This window comes from Exophiala dermatitidis, assembly GCF_000230625.1.
Source record: "Exophiala dermatitidis NIH/UT8656 unplaced genomic scaffold supercont1.4, whole genome shotgun sequence".
Taxonomy (NCBI): Eukaryota; Fungi; Ascomycota; class Eurotiomycetes; order Chaetothyriales; family Herpotrichiellaceae; genus Exophiala; species Exophiala dermatitidis.
Window position 1 is genome coordinate 114502 of NW_008751649.1, and position 20297 is coordinate 134798.

The window sequence follows — 20297 nt, forward strand, 5'->3', positions numbered from 1 at the left end:
TCGGTCCGAGCATCAATTGCGTCGAATTGCGGCATCGCGGATTACCTAATAATATGGTACTCAGAAAGACACCCGGGCAGCGCTGACAAATGTTCAAGGCGTATATCAAGCGTGGCAGGTCGTATATTCCACGATCTTCGTTAGTGAGGTCCGTATGATGATCCTGTGGGCTCCTGACAAGATACTGTGCCCAAGTACCCGACAATTACTTAGGTAGCTACCAGGTTTCTAAACAACAATCAGCCATCTAAACACGGGCGCGGTCACGGCACTGAGCTTACTGGCAACATACTGTACTAGTAGACTGTGGGTATACGACTACTCTGCCGTCCTTGTTCAGGTCATATTGGTACATTCATCATATGTCTAATGGCAGGCTTTCGACCACAGAACAGCCATCTTCGTGTTCTAGAGTCATCATGTTGTTGCCGCCTAGCAAACTCTCGTCCTTGCGTTGCCTCTGTGCTCACAATGCCGCCAAAAACACTAACAAACAAGCCCAACTAACCCCAGCAACGCCAAATGCTTCAAGTCAGTCTGCAGTCTAGACGATTGATCTGGCCCGTAGCCCTTCTACGAATCCCTGTTCTCAAAGACCATAGTCCGGCAACTCTTTCGCCCCATTCTTGCCAGCTGCAATCATCGAACGCTCAACTGTTCCCGCAATTTCGAGGGCTGCACTTGGTCGTGCCTGGCTCCTTTATTTCTCCGGCCCAAAAGCGTCGAATTGTCCAAGCTGAGCTCAAACGGTTGCTTGTTTCGCCGTCCAACGCTTTGCCGGGCTGCGGCCGCGACGGCAGCACTGTGTTGACCGTAGCCTCGCTCTTGTTGCTGGTTGGTGTGGTGTTGACTTCGAGCGGGAGCAGCAGCCGAACGTGCTTGCGCAGCCGACGACGGCTGGGTCCCAAGATTCGTCTGGCGCATTTTCGTTTCCATGCTGGAGACGTCGGCGGGTTGCTGTGCCTTGGGGACTTTGCTCGAGACTTCTTCATCATACTCTTCCTCCTCGGCATCATCATCCTCGTTCAACGGGTTCAAGCCACCGGGCACACCCGCTCCTCGGTAGCCTTGCTTGAAGTTCTTTCTTCTCTTTGCTTCTTCTTCCTGGCGGTGCACGGCATAACCGACGTCGAAGACCTCGCGAAGGTTAAGAGCACCAGGAGATCGGAAGTCGGCTCGTTTGCCCGGAGTGACCGGCGTCCCGAGCGCATACGCATCGGCAGGGACATTGCCCGCCTGTGCCCATTGCTTCTGTCGGACTGCAAGGGGAGTGGCCAAGGGAGGAGCATCTGCAGCGGCATAAGTGGGTTCAGAAGTGTTACGAATCCAAGGATGTGCCAGGAACTCATCGATGGTGTAACGTTTCTCAGGATTGACTGTGAGTAGGTGAGAGACGAGATCTTGGGCGGACTTCGAGATATCATCCCACCAGGGGGACAAAAAGGTGTATTGTCCGCGGGCGACCTTTTCCGTCAAAACTTGGATTGACTCATCGTAGAAAGGAGGAAATCCACACAGTAGGGTGTAAAGAACGCACCCCAAGGCCCACATGTCGACAGACTTGCTGTAACGCTCATCCTTGACGATTTCTGGCGCCGTATAACCAACAGTGCCGCAAGGCGTCATAGTCTGCGAGTCCCAGATGACTTTGGAAAGGCCAAAATCGGCAATCTTGATCTGTCCAATGCCGCCAGAACCGACACCGGGGATGAACTCGCCTTCATCGGCTTTATCCTCATCATCCGGGCCTTTTGGTTTTGGGTTTCGTGTGGGAATAAAGGGAATGGGGTAGAAAAGGAGATTTTCTGGTTTGATATCACTGCAGACGAAGTCAGTAAACCGTGGTACCAGACAAATCTACACTCAACGTACCGATGGACAACACCACACTCTTCGTGCAGGTATCGTAAAGCCTTGGCAACTTGCGTAATGACGTGACGGCTGAGATCTTCACTGAAGTACGTCAAGCGAACAATTTGATGGAACAACTCTCCGCCGGGGCACAGCTCAAGGACGATGTAGTAATACTGCCGTGCTTCGGAGAAATCGATGAGTTTGACAATGTTGGGATGATCCAGTTGGCGCATAATCTGCACCTCTTTGAGAATGTTGGCTCGCTGGGGAAAAAGTTAGTCTACGAACGCGGAGCGGTAATAACCAGCCGGATAATGAAAGTAAATAAATAGGAGACAAAGGTAGGGGTTGAGCGACAGAAAGGATGTGCGCACCTCCACGCCCTTTGGTTGCTTTTTGAAATTCGGATGAAGATGAGCATCGCCCTAGGTTAGAAGAAAAGTTGGTTTTGCGCTTTGCAACAAATGAAGAAGCGAGTACAGAGAGAACAGGAAATGGTTAGGACGAATGAGACGGGGATGGGGCAATAACAGCAATCAAGAGCAGGCAATGCACGATAACTTTTAAGCATACCTGATTCGAGTTCATTTCAAACTTCCGGACGACCTTGATGGCAACATCATCGCCGGTCTGAGTATCCCGCGCCTTGTACACATTGCTGAATGCACCGTCGCCCATCTTTTCCAGCAGTATGTATCTTTCAAGGCCGGGGTATTTGGGCATTTTGCTGGCCTGCTCTCTTTCTTCGGCGACAAGTTTCTCGATCTCTGCCTGAATCTTCTGATGCTTGCCTGCGACATTGGCGGCGGCACCACCGGCTTGTGCGGCGACATTGCGGTTGTCTACGGCAGCGGCGGAATACTCGCCTGGCTGAGGCTGCACGTGCTGTTGGAGTTGTCGCTGACCGACCGCAGGCTCGCTTATGCCGTGATGGTATTTTTGCTGTTGGGCATGTATAGGAGAGACGTTGGTTGTTGGTTGATCGCGAGGAGGTTCTGCGACTCTGGCTTGCTTGCCATGACGTATGAAATTCTTGAGATTCTGGATTGTGCTCATTTTAGCGACGGCTCCGAGGGCTTGAACAACGGTCGGCGAAGGAAGAGTAGAGGAGAGGAACGTCTGAAGAGCAGGGAGCCCAGCGCCAGCAGATGACAAATGAGGCGGACGTGATAATGACGGTGCAGGGCAGAGGGAGATTTGAATATGGAAACTGGTGGTGACGGGTTGGTGAGAGATGAGTGGCCTGGTCTGCGCAGCGAGTGGAAAGTGCGGCGGGCTAGAGACTGGTCGAGATCGTCTTGGGGCGCCCCGGCTGAGGATGAATAAGCGACTGGGACCAGAGCACAAGCGGCACTGGCGGTGGAGTTGGGATGATGTCGACTATCCCAAGAAAGGTGAAGGGCCAAAGATGGGACAAAGAATAGTGGCGTGGTCAGCACAACTTCTCAGCGGAAGGTTATGACTGATGACACGCCAACTAACTATTCGGGTGAGGTCTGCTCGTGATGCCCGTATTGCAGAATAGGAGAGGCTGCAAAGGCACAGAGCAGAGATAGAGAGAACGTGTGAAGGCGTGGAGGTAGTGTGAGAGGAGATAGAAAGAATGAGAAAGCGGACAATGATGAGGATCACTGTAGGGGTGCGGGAGTGGGAATGAGAGCAAAAGGCCACGGCCACAGCTCCAGTGCCGGGCAGCAAGTAATAGTAGTAGCAGCGTGATGCACTGGCAGTGGATGATGCTGATACAGTAGCTGATGAGTGATGCTGATGTTGATGCTGCAATAATGCACTGGCAGTGGGCGGGCGACGGCGGCGGAGGGCTCAGGCTCAGGCTCCAGTTCGCACGCTACAAGGGAGGCGGCAGACAATAATCAGATGCAGCGGTGGGCAGATAATGGGGAACAGGCAGCCTGCCCAAACCCAAACTTGAATTGGCAATTGGCAATTGGCAGGGTTAAGGGCGGCGCTGCGGGCGTGCTGGGGGGCATTGATCAATGGTGCCGACGACGATGACGATGATCTTCCAGGTATGATGCCAGCGATGATGTCGACGGTGGGGGCACAGCAAGAACCAGGCCGCAGGATTTAGGGAGGAAAAGCCACTTGGGAAGGAAAAGGTGCTGGGATGCCACTTACAGCGTCGTGATTAGCGGGCAGATCGGTGCCTGTGCGCGCTTGGTCCAGGGTTGGTGTCCAGGCGAGGTCGCCTATAAGCTGGCTCCGCGCGGGCGCTGCAGGCACTGCGGACACAGTGACCCCCGTTGATCGTGCCGCTGACGATGATGCTCGTGCCCACCGTTGCGATCTCGCCGCGGTGCCAGAGAGAGTGCGAGTGCCTGCGGCTGTCGACGTTCTCGTACCGGAAGACGCTGTGTTGCCAAAATCGGAGCTTGAGGTTCTGCTGTTCAACCTGAAGTTTGTGCTGGTGCCCGTGTCGCCCAGCCACGCCGCTGTCCGAGGCTGTCGTTGTCGCTGTCGTGGCATCGGCATTGTGGGCCACGGGCATTGATGATACTGACACTTGATATCGCGGTCCAGGTCCAGGTCCAGATCCATCCCCGTTTCATCAATCTCCATGTCCATCTCCGTCGCCGTCTGCATTCCCATGTCGACGTCATTGGGCCCACGACACACTCGGTAAGCAACACGACCATCGTCGTTCAAGTCCTGTCCCTGTCGCTGCCCCTGTCGCGACGGTCTCCAATATGCGTCGTCCAATCTCCGCGTAGTCGCAACCGAGCCTGAGGAAAGCAAAGGCGGCAATGGCGAGCAGCCGTCCTGCAGATTGTCCATTTCCCAGTCCAGGTCGAAGTTGGCATTATTGAACTTGACCTGAAGGCTGTCGGGGTGTAGGTCGTCGTACTGGTCCAGAATCACCGGCTCGACGGCGGCCATCTCTTTGTCTTCGCATCTCCAGGAATCGAAATAGGACGACCAGCTGTCGGTCGGTGTGGGCGTCGGCGTTGAAGGATAGCCAAAACGAGACATGATGCGAGAGTGTCAAGGAACGGATAGAGGAGCTCTCCTCCGGGTCGATAGAGGCACAGCCAGTGGCAGTATATCAAAGAGAGTGATGGTTGAAGTAGGCAATGTGGTATACACAACACCAACACCATAAAGCTAAAGGAATGGAAGGCTACACTGGTGTCTCTGGCCAGAGGAGATTCTGAATGATTGTCTCTGTTCTTTGCGACTTATCAAGAACCCAAAGCAAAGCACAACCGGCTGGCATATCCAGTCCTTTTCGTCCCACCACCACCACCCGGTCTCATTCTCGTCAGCCTTCCCGAAGTGCCCGTGATAGCACGCCAGGATCATCAGCGCCGGTCTCCTTGGGCGCGCAGCCTCTTGCAAGCATGAATACCAGCACCGCAGCGAGCACAGACGACGGCGGGATGGCTGGGTGGATACATCTCCAGAAAGTTGGTTACCCCTGGGCCACAATCGCAGATCGTCTGTACAGAGAGTTGCAATCCGAGGCAAGGGGGAGCCTCACGTGTAAAGCTGTCAACACCCATGACTCGTACCATAGAATTGGTCCTCGACATCCTACTGGTCACACAGAAAACGATTAAGGTACCAGGTATCCAGCAGGACGCACCGTGGAACTTGAACTCGGCACAAAATACAAGCAGTTCGTACAAACTGTCTCCACCAAGAAGCCACACGGTCAACGCCTGTTCAAGGCACGTCACTTGGCGCAAGGAAAGCAAGCCTCCTGCATGGTCTATTGGCAGTTTGGTTCATAACGCACTGGCATTTACCATTTCTTCCCGGGCATCTGGGCCACTTTGATTGACGTCTCCGTATGTCAACCAGGACGGATGTTAGGCTCGAAATCGGGAGACTGGGCTTTGATCGATCTCGGTTCCAGAGGTTGATTATGTTGAGCACCTGTCTCTCCGTTCCCGTTGGGCTCATATCCTAGCCAGCGAGTTTCTTCTTCACCAAGTTCATGAAGTCTACGAAAACTCACTTCAGCCCCTGACAAGGCTGTGTACCAGCCTGGTCTGTGCTGTACCTTTTTCACACACCCCTTTCCTCGTGTGCGCTGGAGCTTTCACATACATACTATACTAGCCAGGACGCAGAGGATGACGCCTCTCACGGCGAGCACTTTGTAAAGCACGGCCAAACCGAATTTTGTCCATTCGATCGCCGGATTCCTTGGGGTGGCTTGCCGTGCTGTCAAAAACAAGTCATCCGACACTCTGATGTGATCCCGATTAGTGACATGCCTCACCTGCAATTTCCAGGCCATGTCGTTCGTGGCAAGTCGCGCTCGAACGCCCGATCCCACGATCTCGCGCCACACGTGTTTGTCTGCCACCGGCTCCTTGATCCTTGGACTGGCTCGTGCTTATAGTTCGCAGTCGACACTTTATGGTCTTAACTCCGTCCGATTCCATCGTCGTCCATCAGACGCGGTGTGGTGTGCTCGACGCGTCTTGAGTGTTTACGTCGTACTATGTCTTTTTCGAGCCAACATCGTCTGATATGGCATCCAGCACTGGCACACTGCATTCCAGCAAACTACTTGGCATCACCTCCACGACATCACGTCTACAACGTTGTATACGGAACGCCCTCCTCCGCCGACACATTTGGTATTGATCAGCAAAGCATCCGAGTCTGGATGCTTCTCTGCGATCTCCTGCAGTGGCATGGCACCTCTGACAGATGAAAGCTGTCAAATCGAGCACAGCACACGACATTCCTCGAAAAAATGCGACTGCCTCAATGGATGTAAGTCAAATGCAAGCATACAGGTACATACCACAGTAAGTTGATCAAGAGCCAATCAACGCCAGTCATTGACCTCCTGAGCCCCAAGAACACGGCTATCGATGGCATGCTGCAAGTTGTGTACCGCGTCGATCGATCGATCAATTATAACGTACAACACTTCCAGTGGACGCGCCACCAGGCATTGAAGCATCCTGACCGTGATGCCGATAAGGTTTCCTGTCTACCTTACCTACCTTAGGTACGGCGGACGCTTTAGATTTGCACTGACATGCTTTGGCATGCAATGATGCATGGAGCCCGTTCCAAACGTTTCCCGTGCCGTGTTGACCCATATTCCAGGAAACGGGACGAAAGGGATCCATCGCGAGACACCCTAATAAACGGCAAGTCAGACCGTTGCGAGGTGGCGTCTGCTTCAAGCGGCACAGGCACAGATGGAGAGGCTGGCCCACCCCGCCATCGATATCATGTCCATGATTATGCGTTCCAAACTCAATTCTACCGACTGAACATGGCGACTGATAGATACCAGGTACGTGTACCTGGTATGTGTCGAGGTTTGTTTCGATACCTACTTGGACGTGGCGTCCCCCAACCGACCTACCTCAGGTACCTAGTCAACTATCCATCCCTTTCCAAGAGGAGGAATGTACGACATGTAGGAGCCAAGGTATGATCCCCATATCCAATCCTCATCTGACAAAGCATCCTTGGAGCGCAATGGACCACTCCTATGGCTGTACTCCGTGCAATGCATTGAACAGCCGTATCAGGTAGCTACCTTTCGAAATCATCCTCCTCCACACTAACCTCACCCAGCGTATCACGACAAGGCAAGGCTCTCGAAGACGGGCCCTCGCAACTGCAGAACAAGCCACCACAAGCCCATCCCGCCACGCCACGCTACAGCCGACCGATGAACACAGTCCGGCCAGTGCTTCCCGTAAGTTGGAGTTGTTCAAGTTCCTGTCCTGTGCTGCACTGCGGTGGGCTGCCGGTGTGCACCAAACCTAAACCATAAATACATTATGTCCGTGGTAGCTACTGGCAGCAAACTGTCTCCCTGCCACTTCTTGTCGAGTACATACAGCTTCCAAGGACTAGGGCCACAGAGCGGCTCTCATCTCCGAAGGGTACCTTAGCTCCCTGGCCATCCTGTTCCTACCCAACTCCTGGTAGGTAGTTAGGTACGTTAGGTGCAGTAGTCAATACGAGGTTTTTTCAACGGTCGTTAACTCCGTGCATGCCTAGGTACCTATACGAGACTGACTTGCTGTTTCAATGTCGATGTCGATGTCAATGTCAGGTACGCTGTCAGTGTCGATGTTCGTATTCGCGTTTGTACCGGTGCCGGTGCAGGTCACTCTCATAAAGATACTCCTTACTCCGCGGGTCACGATGGCAGTGGCAGTGATATCCGTGGGAACCGGGTACGAAAACTCCATCCGACAGTGCCAGTGCCAATGCAATCCGTGCAATAATGACCAAAAGACTGATATTAGGGTCCTGAGGCTTGCCATACATACGTACCTACTACATGCGTACGGTACCTCAAGTTCTCGTACTAGAAGTATCGGTCTACACTGTAGAGTGGATAAGGTACCTAGGTACTATACTGTAGGTGCCTAGGCGCACAACTTTGAACGCGTCGGAGCCAGGCCTCAGCATGCCGAGGAATCAACACTCGCAAGGCTCACATCCCTCACGCGTCGTGTACGGCAAGGCTACAACACATTCCTACTAGTACGACGGATACTCCCAGCTACGGATCAAGTACCGGTAGAAAAGCATTGACAAGACACCAATGGCTCTATGATTGTATTCTTGACTTCTCCAGACCGCAGCTTCTAGACAGCAGCGCTCACAATCACCTATGTACTCGCCTTGACAACAATTTCCAAGCGTCTACAGTGGTACCAGCCTGTGCTGCTCTCCAAACCATTGAAAACGCGCCCCCGAGACCCTTTCCGCCGAACTAACTGGGAGTATGCATATGCTTTGATTCAATTCGATTCGATTCATCACTCATTCATTATAAAATTTCTTCATGATCAAATGCAAGAATAAGTTGACGTTGACCCTGAGCGCGCCCTCGAAAAACTCCAGAAACTGCGTGTTGTTGAACTGTGCCTGCAACAGATCATCCAGCGGGACTTGGGCATTCGCGCCGGGAATCATCATGTTACCCGAACTGCCGTCGATGGTGAACACTCCGACTTCATTGGAAGAAATAGTCAGGTCCACTCGGTCCCATTGCCGCTCGTTGTACCCTCGCCAATGGACGAGGACTCCCTTGTCCGCAAGCGTGCGTGCCGAGTACTTGTATGAGCCGAACTTGAAAGACCGTCCAGATCGTTGAAGTTCTCTTTCGTGATCCCATTGCTTGGTGAACGGCATGACGAATCGCTTCTTGCCCTTCTTGTTCTGAAGAGTCACCATCGCCTGCTCGATGTAGTCGTTGTACGTCTTGAGCTGTTGTTCGAGATACACGGCTTGCTCGTTTAGCCGTGCCAAGGTGGTTCGGACATTCTCCAATTCTCTCTGCCGTTGCAATCTTCGACGGTGCTTGGTCCGTATGTCGACTGCAATGGCATTGAGTAGGTCTTGATAATGATTCGTCCTGGTCAGCCGACCTATCGACTCCAGCTGCAGAACATTTTCCAAAGCAATCCGTTTGAGATCCCGGTACGACAATGCGCTGATGTCAAGGTGGCTGCTGGCATCTGCGTACGCCCCATGCCGCCTGTTACCGGGCCGCAGCTCTTCTCGTACCAGTGCTTCCCACTTTTCTTCGTCCTCCTCAGAGATGGGCTTCACCAATATCTCAAGCAGATTGGCTCCTGATTGTACACGGATGATGTACAAAACACACCGCTTGGTCTCGGTAAACAACGCCTTGACATCTGCATCGGGATCTTCCACATCGAGGAACTTGGGGCTCAATGTCAGACTGATTTCGCTGGAGCTGACGCCTCGGAGCTCGCTCTCGTTACTTTGGACGCTACCCAACTCTCGAAGTATATCGCGAAGGATGTCGTCCTGGCTGGGACAGACGGTACTGATCTCGTGGGATAACAGCTTGTGTATCGAGAAAATGTCCGACATCTTGATGTACAAGGTCGGCTTCGTCTTGGCATACAGGTCGTTGAACTCGTCAATGTCATAATGTTCTTCCGCTGTGGGTATGGAGATAACTGTTCCGTCGTTAGCCAAGCCAAAACTTTTCATTGTAATGCAGGACTTACCATGTTTCCAGAGGACTCGGAAGCGACCGATAGCCTCGCGCACATAGTTGTTCAACGGCTGGAGGTAGACATTGTCTCCCCCGAACTCACGCCCAGAGGCTGCCTGATTCAAGACTTTGGCAATCTCTCCAAGGTTTCGTTTCTGTTCTTGAGTCATTGCTCGATCAGCAACACCAAACTTCTCTGGTTCCACGAGGGCGGGTTGGAGGTAATTGCGCCAGAGCCATTGTCCTACTAGTTGAAGGACAAACTCGGGATCCTCCCCAGGGAATCGGGCTAGGAGGTATTCCTGGGTTTGTTGCACCACGAACCGGACACCAAATGGCATCCTATGCAAGCAGTCTTCCAGACAGAGGAAGAATTGATCTGTGATGTCTCGCAGGTCTTGCATATGTGCGATAAACGTCGCACGGGTTTCTGGGTCTCGGATGGCCACTTCTCTGGGGACATTGGGATCTCTTTGACTTCGTCGACCAGTCCGCAGTTCCTCATTATTAATGGCGGATAGGTAAATCTGAAGAGGATCGCTCTCGAGATCCAATGTAGCGTTGTCAATGATGTTCTCCTTGACCATCGGGCCGATGACATCTCGCAAGAATTTGCGGTCGCGAGGAGATCTGCTGTAGGCTGCAAAGAGCTTGTTGGAAAATGCATTCGTTCTGAGATAGTCTTGAAGAGACATGGAGCAATCGATCTCTTCCTTGACAGACCTCACGATTAATTTCACGAGATAGTACTCTTCTCTTCGTTTCTGCGCGTATCCAAACAATCCCATCACTAAATGTTTGATGCGGTCACACTCTTTTTCAGCCGTGGCCTGCTCTCGAATGCGCCTGAACAACCTTGACAGATACTGTGGTTGCGTTTGAAGCAAGAAGAACATTTCTTGGTAGTGTTCAAGTTTGCGGCGAGACGTCTTGTTGAGGGCTTTCAGGTCGAACGGATCCTTAGAAGAAATATCAGAATTTGGTAGTAGAGCACCCACATGGCCGCCAAAATGTCTCTGATGTTTCACGACTTCGTCCAAAGTGATCTTGTTCTTCACCAAAAGAGCGATCTTGATATCCAGTTGAGTGATGTACTGATCTGCAAGCTCATTTTGACGGACGTGCTGAACCACAGTCTTTCGTAGACGCTCGAACTCGATCTCTTCTTCGAAGTCAAAGTCGCTGTCGTTCAACAAGTGCACGAATCCTTTCAGTGTTCCAACGGGTGGGTTTTTGCCAGAAGTCAGGCTTTTATAGGCTTTGCCTTGGATTTTCGCCCGGACCACGCTTTGGATTTTGACAACCTTGTCCATGTTCTCCTTGAAATAGCGCTTCCTCTCTGCGAACCGGGTGCGTACAGCTGCTGCCCGGATTGCTGCTTGTAAATCGATGATAGATTCCTCGTGTGCTTCCAACTCGCTCAGGAAGTCTGCTACTCGACCCCGACAGAGCATTCCACGAACAACCGCTTGCACCAGCACCACCTTGTCTTGGCTCTCCTCCAGTTGGGTGAGCGTATCTGCAGTTTGTAACCGCAAAATGGCACCTCGGGCAAAGGACTGTAGTTGCACGATTCTGGGAGTCTGCAAAGCCAACAGTTTCTTCTGCTTTTCAAGCCGACCGCGCAGCAAGAAACCTCGAATCGAAGCTTGGACTGGAATGGTGGCGGATGACTGCCTCAGCAATAAGAGCTTCAACAAGTTATGCTTCTCTCGAGTGTTTGCGCCTCTCAGGGCGGCCTGGAATTGACTGATAGATGCAGACTCGGCTCGTAGGGCACGCTTCAGCGCCGCCAGTTCCCTCCGGGTCTGGCTGGCTCGAATCACAGCTTGCAGTGAAGTCCATTTTGGCGAGAAGTCATGGAGGGCGTTTTGGAGCCTGCCATGAGAACGACGGGCGAGCAGTGCCCGGGCGCAAGATTGGACCTGCGTTATCTGCCGCGATTGTCTTTCGAGAACTTCATGGGTTCTCTCAACTTGTATCCGGGCAAGCATACCTCTGATATTGGCTTGCAAAGCGACAACTTCATTTTCAGCCGTCCTCGTCGCTTCATATTGGTCAAAGGCGTCGCGCCTTGAAAGCGCACCTCGAATGGCTGCCTGAAGGTCTCGAATGCCTGCGTCGTGTCTGCGGACATGGGACTTGAGTGTTCGAGATTCCGTCCGCACCTTGCCTGCTCTGAAAAGGCTCTGGAGTTTCAAAATTTCTTTCTCCCTTGACTTCCAATGTTGCTGCTTCTTCTTTTGTGCAGAACGTGCTAGAAAGCCCCGAGCTGCTGCCTGAAGACTTGTCGCAAACCGTTGCATGTCCAACCGATACCCGGCAATCTGTCTAGTCCACTCCGCGCGGATACGTGACTGGAGGTCAATCAAGGCATCTTCCGAGTCCCATAGCTGTTGCATCATGTCTCCAAGTCGTAATCTAACCAGTGCTCCTCGAACTTGGGTTTGGAAGTCCACGATAGCCGCCTCTTGCTCATGGAGCTCTCGTGCTATCCTTTCCTCCTCTGACTCAACAGGTTCGGGTTCGGGTTCAGCTCCGAAACTGGCACCCATTCCCGAAAAGCTAGGCATACTAACGCCAGCCTTGTCGAGGCCGCGCTGAGTTTGCTCCAGTTCGTGATGCTCGAACTCGAGCTGGCCTACCAAATTTCCGATTCGGAAGTCCACCATTCCTTTGCGGTACAGAAGCCATGACAGGGCATGAATGCAATATATGACCTTGGGAATATTCTTCTTCTCGTAAAGATCAATCAGTTCGAAGCGGAAGAGGTCCGGTAGGCCAACTTCTTCGAGAAAGCGGAAGAATAGAACGATGTTGTCGGAATGCTTGTACTGTAATTTGGGATGGCGGAAAATCTTCAACACCTGATCAGGGTGAAAGGCTTGTACGATCTCAGCCAAAGTCACTCCATTGCGCAGTGCCTCTTCGAGTTCCACAATGGGAGGAATGGGCTTGTTGATGATGTCCTCGATCCATTCTTTGGCTTCCCCGATATGGCAGAGGTATTCGTAGGCCTGTAGGAACTGTCTCTGTTTGTCCATCCAGTTTCTTTCGCCCCAACCGTAGCTCTTAGCTTTCGAACGACTACCTGGCGCCACTGAGTCGGTGCGCTTGAGCTGGCGCCGATTTTGCAGCCCGACCACCGAATGTCCCGGTGCTGTGATCCCGAACTCTTCGACATCACCATCTTGGGCAAATCTTGACAATGTTCTTAGGTGTGACGTGGAGGATTTCTGCAACTCTTGTATATCTGGAGCTTTGAACGCGGTGGCATGAGGACTCGTGACGCTATGATGTAGGTGTGGCCTTGGTTGGCTTGGCTCGTGATGGTGCTCATGTAGATGTTTCTCAATAAACGGGTCTTCCGAATGGCTTTGTGGGAAGCGGTCGATGGTGTGGGCGCGAACATGCTGGCCACTAGGTCTTCGAGCATTCGAGGTGCCTTTCGGAGACGGAGCTTGCGGAAGTGGCCGCAGAGTTTGGCGGACATTGCGGTAGAGATGGTCAGGACTGTTTTCCACACTACTGCGTCCTCCGTATGTTCGAGCAGGACTCATGTCACCCGCCTCACTGGCCCCCCTCTTGTGCGTAGGTGATCCCTTAGAGTAGAAGCTGGAATTTGTGGAGGTTATCGTGCTGGCCCTGCTGGGGAGATAAGCGCTCGATGCCGCGGAGTAGGCGGAGGACACTGTCGAGGTGACTGACGTCTGCCGCTGGGGAAGAGCGTAGTGGTTGTCTGTCTGTGTTTTGCGTAGAGGAAGAGCGTAGTGCGACATTCCGGTGCCTTAAGTGCGATGTCAAATACTGGAGGTCTGGTTCGTATCTTGGTCGGGACTTGGGTCGCATTCTCGAAGCCTTTCAGGTTGACATGGGAAGGAGTTTGCAACCAATGTTTGCAATGTAAGACGCGGTGTAAGGGAGCTTGCAGCCAAAATTACGGGATGCAGACAACAATCAACAAAGCAGAAGCAGCAAAGCTCTTCCCATGCAGTGCAGGGCTTGTACAGTAATACCGCAGCGTGCGAGAGCACAATGATGAGGTGGGTTATTACTATTAAGATGGGCAACTGTTTACACGGGCCAGAAATGGGCTAGTGTGGCTTGACCAGCCAGTGGGAGTGGGCAACCGCAGTGGTACAGACAAGGAACGGCAAGACTCGATAGGCTGCAGCACGCGAGCCGGGCATAAAGAGCGCCTCAAACAGGGATTCCGCATCAACATGCCCAATTGTTCAACATCCTGGATGATGCAGTGTTGGATAGGACTTGAAATAGTGTGCAACTACACCTTGCGCATCTACAACTGCAACGTGAGTGACTTGGGAGTGCTTGACCCTCAAAGCCAGGTGAAGGAGGCACCGATAATGCTGGCTCACTGGCACACGGCATAGCCTCACCTGTAGTTGGTCCTCCCTATCCCTGCAAAGGTACCGGTCACTGGCAGTGACTGGGCTTCAGCTGTTTGCATATCACGCACACAGATGTTTGCTGCAAGGAGTACATAAGATCACAATCTGTGAAGCTTATACTCGTAGTGACTTGCAGTGCCGTGCAGTGTCGTGTGGGATGATTACTGTCACTCCGCAATACAGAGCTTTTGCATATAAAAAGCCAAGATACTAGCGGCATCCCCCGCTTCCGCTGCGAAAAAGTTTCATACTTTAGGATCGCGACATTTTCCTGAATCTTTTTTTCCTCTTCTTTCGGTCACCTTTGACCCCAGCAGGCCCCGTGTAACTGGTTCCTGTTGTAGTTATACTCAAATAACTTTTCAATATGCCTATCACCAACGGCGACGTTGCCAGAGATGGCCCTTCCCTCAACCGAAACGTCGAAAAACTCGACAACCGCAAAGCGGTCGAAGTCCTGAAGGCCGAGTACCCTACTCCTGATGGACTCGATGTTCACACCCTCCTCGATTCGGCCAAAAACGGCGCCTTGACCTACAACGACTTCCTCATCTTGCCTGGGTACATTGGTACGCCTTGCAACTGATGTCTTGGTGGTGCTTGTTCCTGACGCTGTTCGTGCAGGCTTCGCCGCGTCCGAAGTGACCCTTGATTCTCCCATCACCAAGCGGATTTCGCTCAAGACTCCCCTTCTGTCCTCTCCTATGGACACTGTGACGGAAGATTCCATGGCCATCCATATGGCTCTTCTGGGAGGACTGGGTGTCATCCATCACAACTGTTCGGCCGATGATCAGGCGGAAATGGTCCGTAAGGTCAAAAGATACGAGAACGGTTTCATTTCAGACCCCGTCGTGCTCTCACCCAAGACCACTGTTGGCGAGGCCAAAGAACTTAAGGAAAAATGGGGATTTGGAGGGTTTCCGGTTACCGGTATGTTGACCCGTTAAACACTTAGCACACCCTGTTCGATGATGTCCAAAACTATTTACCCTTTTAAACTTTCGTTCATCCGCAGCATGAACTTGCAATGGGGAACTTATGGAGATTTCTGTCTGAGAACGCTTGACACCACCTGCCTATCCGCCAATTCTAGTGTTTTGCACTCGCTGACTGATTGACGCGCAGAAAACGGCCAACTCAAGTCCAAGTTGATTGGCATTGTCACAACTCGCGATATCCAGTTCCATCCTCGCCCGGATGATCTGGTTACAGAGGTCATGTCGAAAGACTTGATCACCGCACCTGCTGGGACTACATTGGCGGAAGCCAACACTGTCCTTCGCGAATCACGAAAGGGAAAGCTTCCCATTGTTGACAGCAACGGTAACCTAGTCTCTCTGTTGTCGCGTTCCGATCTCCTCAAGAACCTGAACTACCCCCTGGCTTCGAAATTGCCCCACTCGAAGCAGCTCATTGCTGCGGCGGCTATTGGTACTAGACCAGAGGACAAGATCAGACTGCAGAAACTGGTTGACGCTGGACTTGATATTGTGGTTCTGGACAGCAGCCAAGGCAACAGCATGTATCAAATCGAGATGCTCAAGTATGTCAAGGAGACCTATCCGCAACTCGACGTCATCGCTGGAAACGTGGTGACTCGTGAGCAAGCGGCGAATCTCATCGCTGCCGGTGCCGATGGCCTGAGAATTGGCATGGGCAGCGGCAGTGCCTGCATCACGCAGGAAGTCATGGCCGTGGGTCGTCCTCAGGCCACGTCAGTTTTTTCCGTGGCGTCTTTTGCCTCTCGCTTCGGTGTCCCCTGCATTGCCGATGGTGGCATTCAGAACGTGGGTCACATTGTCAAGGGGCTTGCCGTGGGCGCATCTGCTGTCATGATGGGTGGTCTCCTTGCCGGTACCACCGAGTCTCCTGGAAACTACTTTGTGAGCCGTGAAGGTAAGCTCGTCAAGGCTTATAGAGGAATGGGCAGCATCGATGCCATGGAAGACAAGAAGGCCGGTGGTGGTGCCAAGGACTCCAAGGCCAGCAACGCCGGTACCGCGAGATACTTCTCCGAGGGCGACAGACTGTTGGTCGCTCAAGGTGTGTCTGGCGCAGTTCCCGACCGAGGCACGGTGACCAAGTTTGTCCCGTATCTGCTGGCCGGGCTGCAACACTCCCTTCAGGACATTGGGGTTAAGAGTCTGACTGAACTACGTGAAAACGTCGTCAGCGGCAAGGTGCGCTTTGAGCTCCGCACCGTCAGTGCTCAGGCCGAAGGCAATGTTCACGGTCTGGACAGCTTCGACAAGAAATTGTACGCTTAGAAAACGGCAGGTCGTGCCAGAGCATGGCGAGTAATTGGCGTTTGAGGTGGCAAGGGTTTTGCATACCGTATCTACTGCCTTGGCTGTCACTTGAATGAATTTACGCGAAATGATTTCTGTACAGAGCGGGCGCACGCCGTCAATGGACACACAGTACTTCCAGCTTTTGAAATGAATTGTATGTTGCAGCCTGTAGGCGGTTGATTACCTCCGTAGAAGGTTTTGCACAAGTAGAGACAACTGGAAGGGCAGTTTGGACCGTGTACCCAGTACACGCAGTCAGGGGTCCTGTACTTACGTCCTGGTAGAGGTACAACTAGTAGTAGGACAAGCACGCGCCGTCGGATCCGTTTGCTTCTTCAGATCAAGATCTCCAGAAGTACCTCGGCGCAGACCCGGTTCTCCGCGGCGAGTGGGATGGGCACGGGGGACCGCGTTTTGAAAGTTGGGGATCTTGTACTCTTTGCCCAAACTTCCAGTCAAGCAACGAACGGTCCGGCCCAACATCACCTGCACGTTGCTACTATTTACACCTCGGTCCTGACGGTCCATGGCTGGCACTGTGCCATGAGTATCTTCTCTCCTTTCGCTTCCAGAACTAGGACCTTCGTTCTCTTGCCGCTCACCCTTACCAGTCGTTCGACCAAACCGCCTCCACTGCTCTTTGTACGTCGAGTCCAAGACAGAGTAGCCTGTTACAGCACCTTTACCTCCGGGACGGCCATTGTTGAACCTACACGCGGTTTCCTATCCAATACATGTCGACGTAATCTACATACCGGGGGACAGACACAAGCACCGAGGCACAAGACACGAACAAGCAAGACTCTCCTTTTGACCAGCAGCAGCACCAGCAGACGCAGTATACCCATCCTGCATCCCTCCCATTGCCAACCACTTCCCACAATGGCCTCGCGACCCAAATTCGAAGTCCGGGAATACGCCGACCACAAAGCACCCAAACCCGCATCCCCCAGCGCCAGCGTGATCCTCGTATCCCCGACCAACGAAATTCTTCTTCTGCACCGAGTGCAAACATCATCGGCATTCCCATCTGCACACGTGTTTCCCGGCGGTAATCTTGAGTCCTCCGATGGCGAAGTCGCTCCCAATCCCACAGATATACAACGACATCTAGACAGTATCGCATACCGCACAGGCGCGATCCGAGAACTATTCGAAGAGACCGGGATCTTGTTAGCGCGGGCATCGAAGGACGCGCAGAGACTGTTGCCCGTATCCAGGGAAGAGCGCCAGCGAGGCCGCGAAGCCGTGCACGGCGGCAAGACAACATTAGCAGAATGGTTGAAGTCCATCTCCCCCACTGCCGTGCTCGACACCGACCGTCTCATCCCGTTCACGCATTGGGTCACGCCGCCTAATGTCCCTAAACGCTTCACTACGCAGATGTATCTGTATTTCGTGGGTCTTGAGGAGGCGGGGAACCCGTCCGTCCAGGCCACGGCCGATAAGATTGAGACCATGGCTCCTGAATGGCGAAGGGCAAAGGACTGGTTGAGTCGTGCCCGGTCAGGTGAAATCATTTTGTTTCCGCCGCAGTTTTTACTGTTGTGGTTGATCTCGGGGATATTGGATGCTGGTAACGAGACTAAAGAAAGTCACGACGAGATCCTCGCAAAGCGCGCCCAGCTGAGACATCTCATTGAGAACGAAGGGTCGCCTGTGCCTTGGAAAGATAAGTTCATCAGTCCCATCGGATTGCAATTCGGGAGAGAGGATGGTCGGTCCGTGCTGGCGCTGGACAAGCCTGGCCCGGAGTTGAAGTCGTCCAACTTGAAGGGTGACTCGGACTATGTCGTCCTGGTCAAGTTCAGCAAAGAGGGTCCTAGACAGGTAGAGGTGGCGTTGAAGAAGGATGTCTTGCAGAAAGAGAGATTGCTCAAGGAGCAGAAAGAGAAAGAAAAGGATAAACAGAACCCAAGCAAGTTATAAAGATACAACCATACAGACATCGTCATGTTCGGGCATGGCATGCCTTGCAGTCATGGCTTGACTGGGCCACGCTGCTGAGAATCATAAGGCAACCATAAATCATAGATAGCATTTCCATCTCAAGCTTTGTCTCATGCAGTGTTCACTGTCTTTTTCCTTTTTCCCAACACCTCCAGCGCCATTGCTCAAAAGGGACAAATCGCTTTCTTGCCGATTACAGAAAACTTCAGAACCACGACAGTGTCCACAGCGCCGGTAGATTGGGCCACTTTTCCTGCCAGGTCGCCAGGATATCAGGCACACGTTCATCAAAACTCTGCCTCGCGGCGCCGCTTCCATTCTCCCATCCGGCCGTGCCTTGAATCTTTCTCTCTTGAGCCGCAGCCTCATTGAGCATGTCGGCCAACTCGAGGATGGCGCCTCCGCCGATCAGGGCTTCTTCGTGATTATCCTTAATATCAATGTTGAACACGTGCACGGGCCGGTTCAAAGGAGCGCCCCGATCCAACAGATTGTCCACCACGGCATCCCAGCATCTCTCTTCGCAGGTGAAGATGACGTCCACAATACCCCCCTCGGTGCCCTCGGCGCCCTTGTCCCCCCGTTGCAAAGCATCCATCCTCGCTTGGCCGACCACCCAATCGTGAAATCTCTCGGGACCCCATTTGATGTTACGGTTTCGATCCAGCATGTTCAGAATGCCATTGTTCCGATAAAGCCGGGCATCCTGCGCATTCAGCTCTTCGTACATTTTGGTATAGGACGTCGTGTTGAAATTGTACACTTGCGGTTGCGAAATGGACGGACCGGGCAATCGAACGTACGACCCTGTGCCAAACGATATGACTGGATAGTGATGTTCCGAGGTCGACAGTCGAAGGTGGGCCTCCATGCTCCGGTTGTTATTTGACGCGCATACTGTGCAGAACCGCAATTTGAAAGGGATCTCGCTTTTCTCGTTGGTTGTAGCGGTGGGCACGGTAGCTGGTGCTGGTGCTGGTGCTGGTATTGCAGCCTCGACATTGCCATCAGGACTTCCGGGAGATGCTTGTGATGGTGCGTTGTCTGCGGCGGTCGGTGATAGAGGAACCGATTGGGTTTGTATTTGCTGCTGCTGCGGTTGCGGCTGGAGCGGCGGTGGTGGAGATGAGGTAGGAGGTTGCGGTTGCGGCGCTGCGTCTGCTGGTGTCGGTGTCTGGGGCGGCGATGGCGTGGCCTGAGGTGTTTTTGCGCGAGCCTGTAGCCGTGCGAGTCGAGGGTCGGTCGACATGGTGAAGAGAGGTCGGTATGGATGTTATTCAATCAATGTGAGCATAGTGTGTCTATTCTTCAAGGTCAGTCAGATACTGCAGCGAGACGAGCGAAGCGGATGCCGAAAAGACAAATGCACGGTGCGAAGAACATCAGAAGAAAAATGCGTATGTATGGTTGTCCGCATGGGTAAATAGGACAGCTCCAATAAATTTGTGATCATCATGTTGTCAAGCAGTGCAGTGCCAGTGGTAAAGCAAACTGAGGCCGTAACGAAAACCACGTACAGCTGTCTAAGATCCTATTCACTCCGCGCTGCAGGTTCGGTCCTGGCTACGCAACGATGGCCTGCATCATGCGGTGACTGCTGTATTTGGTAGCAATACGATAGCGAATCGACCGGGGCGCAAGGCGGGACGAGGCGGGATGGAGAATCGGGATTCGAGATAGAGATTCAAGAACAGAGAAGGAAGATGTGACTGTTGCTGCAGCTGCAGAAGACCAAAAAGCTGTGGGCGCCGAGTTGAAACGCTGGCGGCTGCGGTGGAGTCAAGATCCTGGTCTAGAGCGATTGAT

At 52.8% G+C, this 20297-nt stretch overlaps 7 protein-coding genes across 8 annotated transcripts; 4 read left to right on the forward strand and 3 right to left on the reverse strand.

The window, feature by feature from the left end:
* Positions 1 to 639: 639 nt before the first annotated feature.
* On the reverse strand, positions 640 to 2910 carry HMPREF1120_04390 (uncharacterized protein; the record flags this gene model as incomplete). Its single annotated transcript, XM_009158518.1, has 4 exons — positions 640 to 1819; positions 1873 to 2117; positions 2229 to 2279; positions 2428 to 2910. The coding sequence occupies 4 exons, from the start codon at positions 2908 to 2910 to the stop codon at positions 640 to 642; spliced, it is 1959 nt and encodes a 652-aa protein (XP_009156766.1).
* A 1229-nt stretch (positions 2911 to 4139) lies between these two features.
* On the forward strand, positions 4140 to 7834 carry HMPREF1120_04391 (uncharacterized protein). The gene is made up of 5 exons (XM_009158519.1): positions 4140 to 6171; positions 6228 to 6635; positions 6689 to 6841; positions 6943 to 7376; positions 7423 to 7834. The coding sequence occupies exon 1, from the start codon at positions 5025 to 5027 to the stop codon at positions 5427 to 5429; it is 405 nt and encodes a 134-aa protein (XP_009156767.1). The 5' UTR covers positions 4140 to 5024; the 3' UTR covers positions 5430 to 6171; positions 6228 to 6635; positions 6689 to 6841; positions 6943 to 7376; positions 7423 to 7834.
* On the forward strand, positions 7771 to 8492 carry HMPREF1120_04392 (uncharacterized protein). Its single transcript, XM_009158520.1, has 2 exons — positions 7771 to 7790; positions 7855 to 8492. The coding sequence occupies exon 2, from the start codon at positions 7885 to 7887 to the stop codon at positions 8230 to 8232; it is 348 nt and encodes a 115-aa protein (XP_009156768.1). The 5' UTR covers positions 7771 to 7790; positions 7855 to 7884; the 3' UTR covers positions 8233 to 8492.
* Positions 8378 to 13874, reverse strand: HMPREF1120_04393 (IQ domain-containing protein containing GTPase activating protein). Its single transcript, XM_009158521.1, has 2 exons — positions 9849 to 13874; positions 8378 to 9797 (listed from the first exon to the last, which is right to left on the reverse strand). The coding sequence occupies exons 1-2, from the start codon at positions 13612 to 13614 to the stop codon at positions 8629 to 8631; spliced, it is 4935 nt and encodes a 1644-aa protein (XP_009156769.1). The 5' UTR covers positions 13615 to 13874; the 3' UTR covers positions 8378 to 8628.
* A 740-nt stretch (positions 13875 to 14614) lies between these two features.
* HMPREF1120_04394 (inosine-5'-monophosphate dehydrogenase) lies at positions 14615 to 16517 on the forward strand (the record flags this gene model as incomplete). The annotated part of the gene is made up of 3 exons (XM_009158522.1): positions 14615 to 14816; positions 14872 to 15180; positions 15376 to 16517. 3 exons carry the CDS (start codon positions 14615 to 14617, stop codon positions 16515 to 16517), a joined length of 1653 nt encoding a protein of 550 aa, XP_009156770.1.
* A 906-nt stretch (positions 16518 to 17423) lies between these two features.
* HMPREF1120_04395 (uncharacterized protein) lies at positions 17424 to 18470 on the forward strand (the record flags this gene model as incomplete). Its single annotated transcript, XM_009158523.1, has 1 exon — positions 17424 to 18470. The coding sequence occupies one exon, from the start codon at positions 17424 to 17426 to the stop codon at positions 18468 to 18470; it is 1047 nt and encodes a 348-aa protein (XP_009156771.1).
* HMPREF1120_04396 lies at positions 17685 to 20275 on the reverse strand. 2 transcript variants are annotated; one of them, XM_009158525.1, is made up of 2 exons: positions 20009 to 20275; positions 17685 to 19792 (listed from the first exon to the last, which is right to left on the reverse strand). In XM_009158525.1, the coding sequence occupies exon 2, from the start codon at positions 19738 to 19740 to the stop codon at positions 18697 to 18699; it is 1044 nt and encodes a 347-aa protein (XP_009156773.1). In that variant the 5' UTR covers positions 19741 to 19792; positions 20009 to 20275; the 3' UTR covers positions 17685 to 18696. The 2 variants fall into 2 exon arrangements, with proteins under 2 accessions (XP_009156773.1, XP_009156772.1); XM_009158524.1 differs by having other exon boundaries at positions 17685 to 19797.
* Positions 20276 to 20297: the final 22 nt, after the last annotated feature.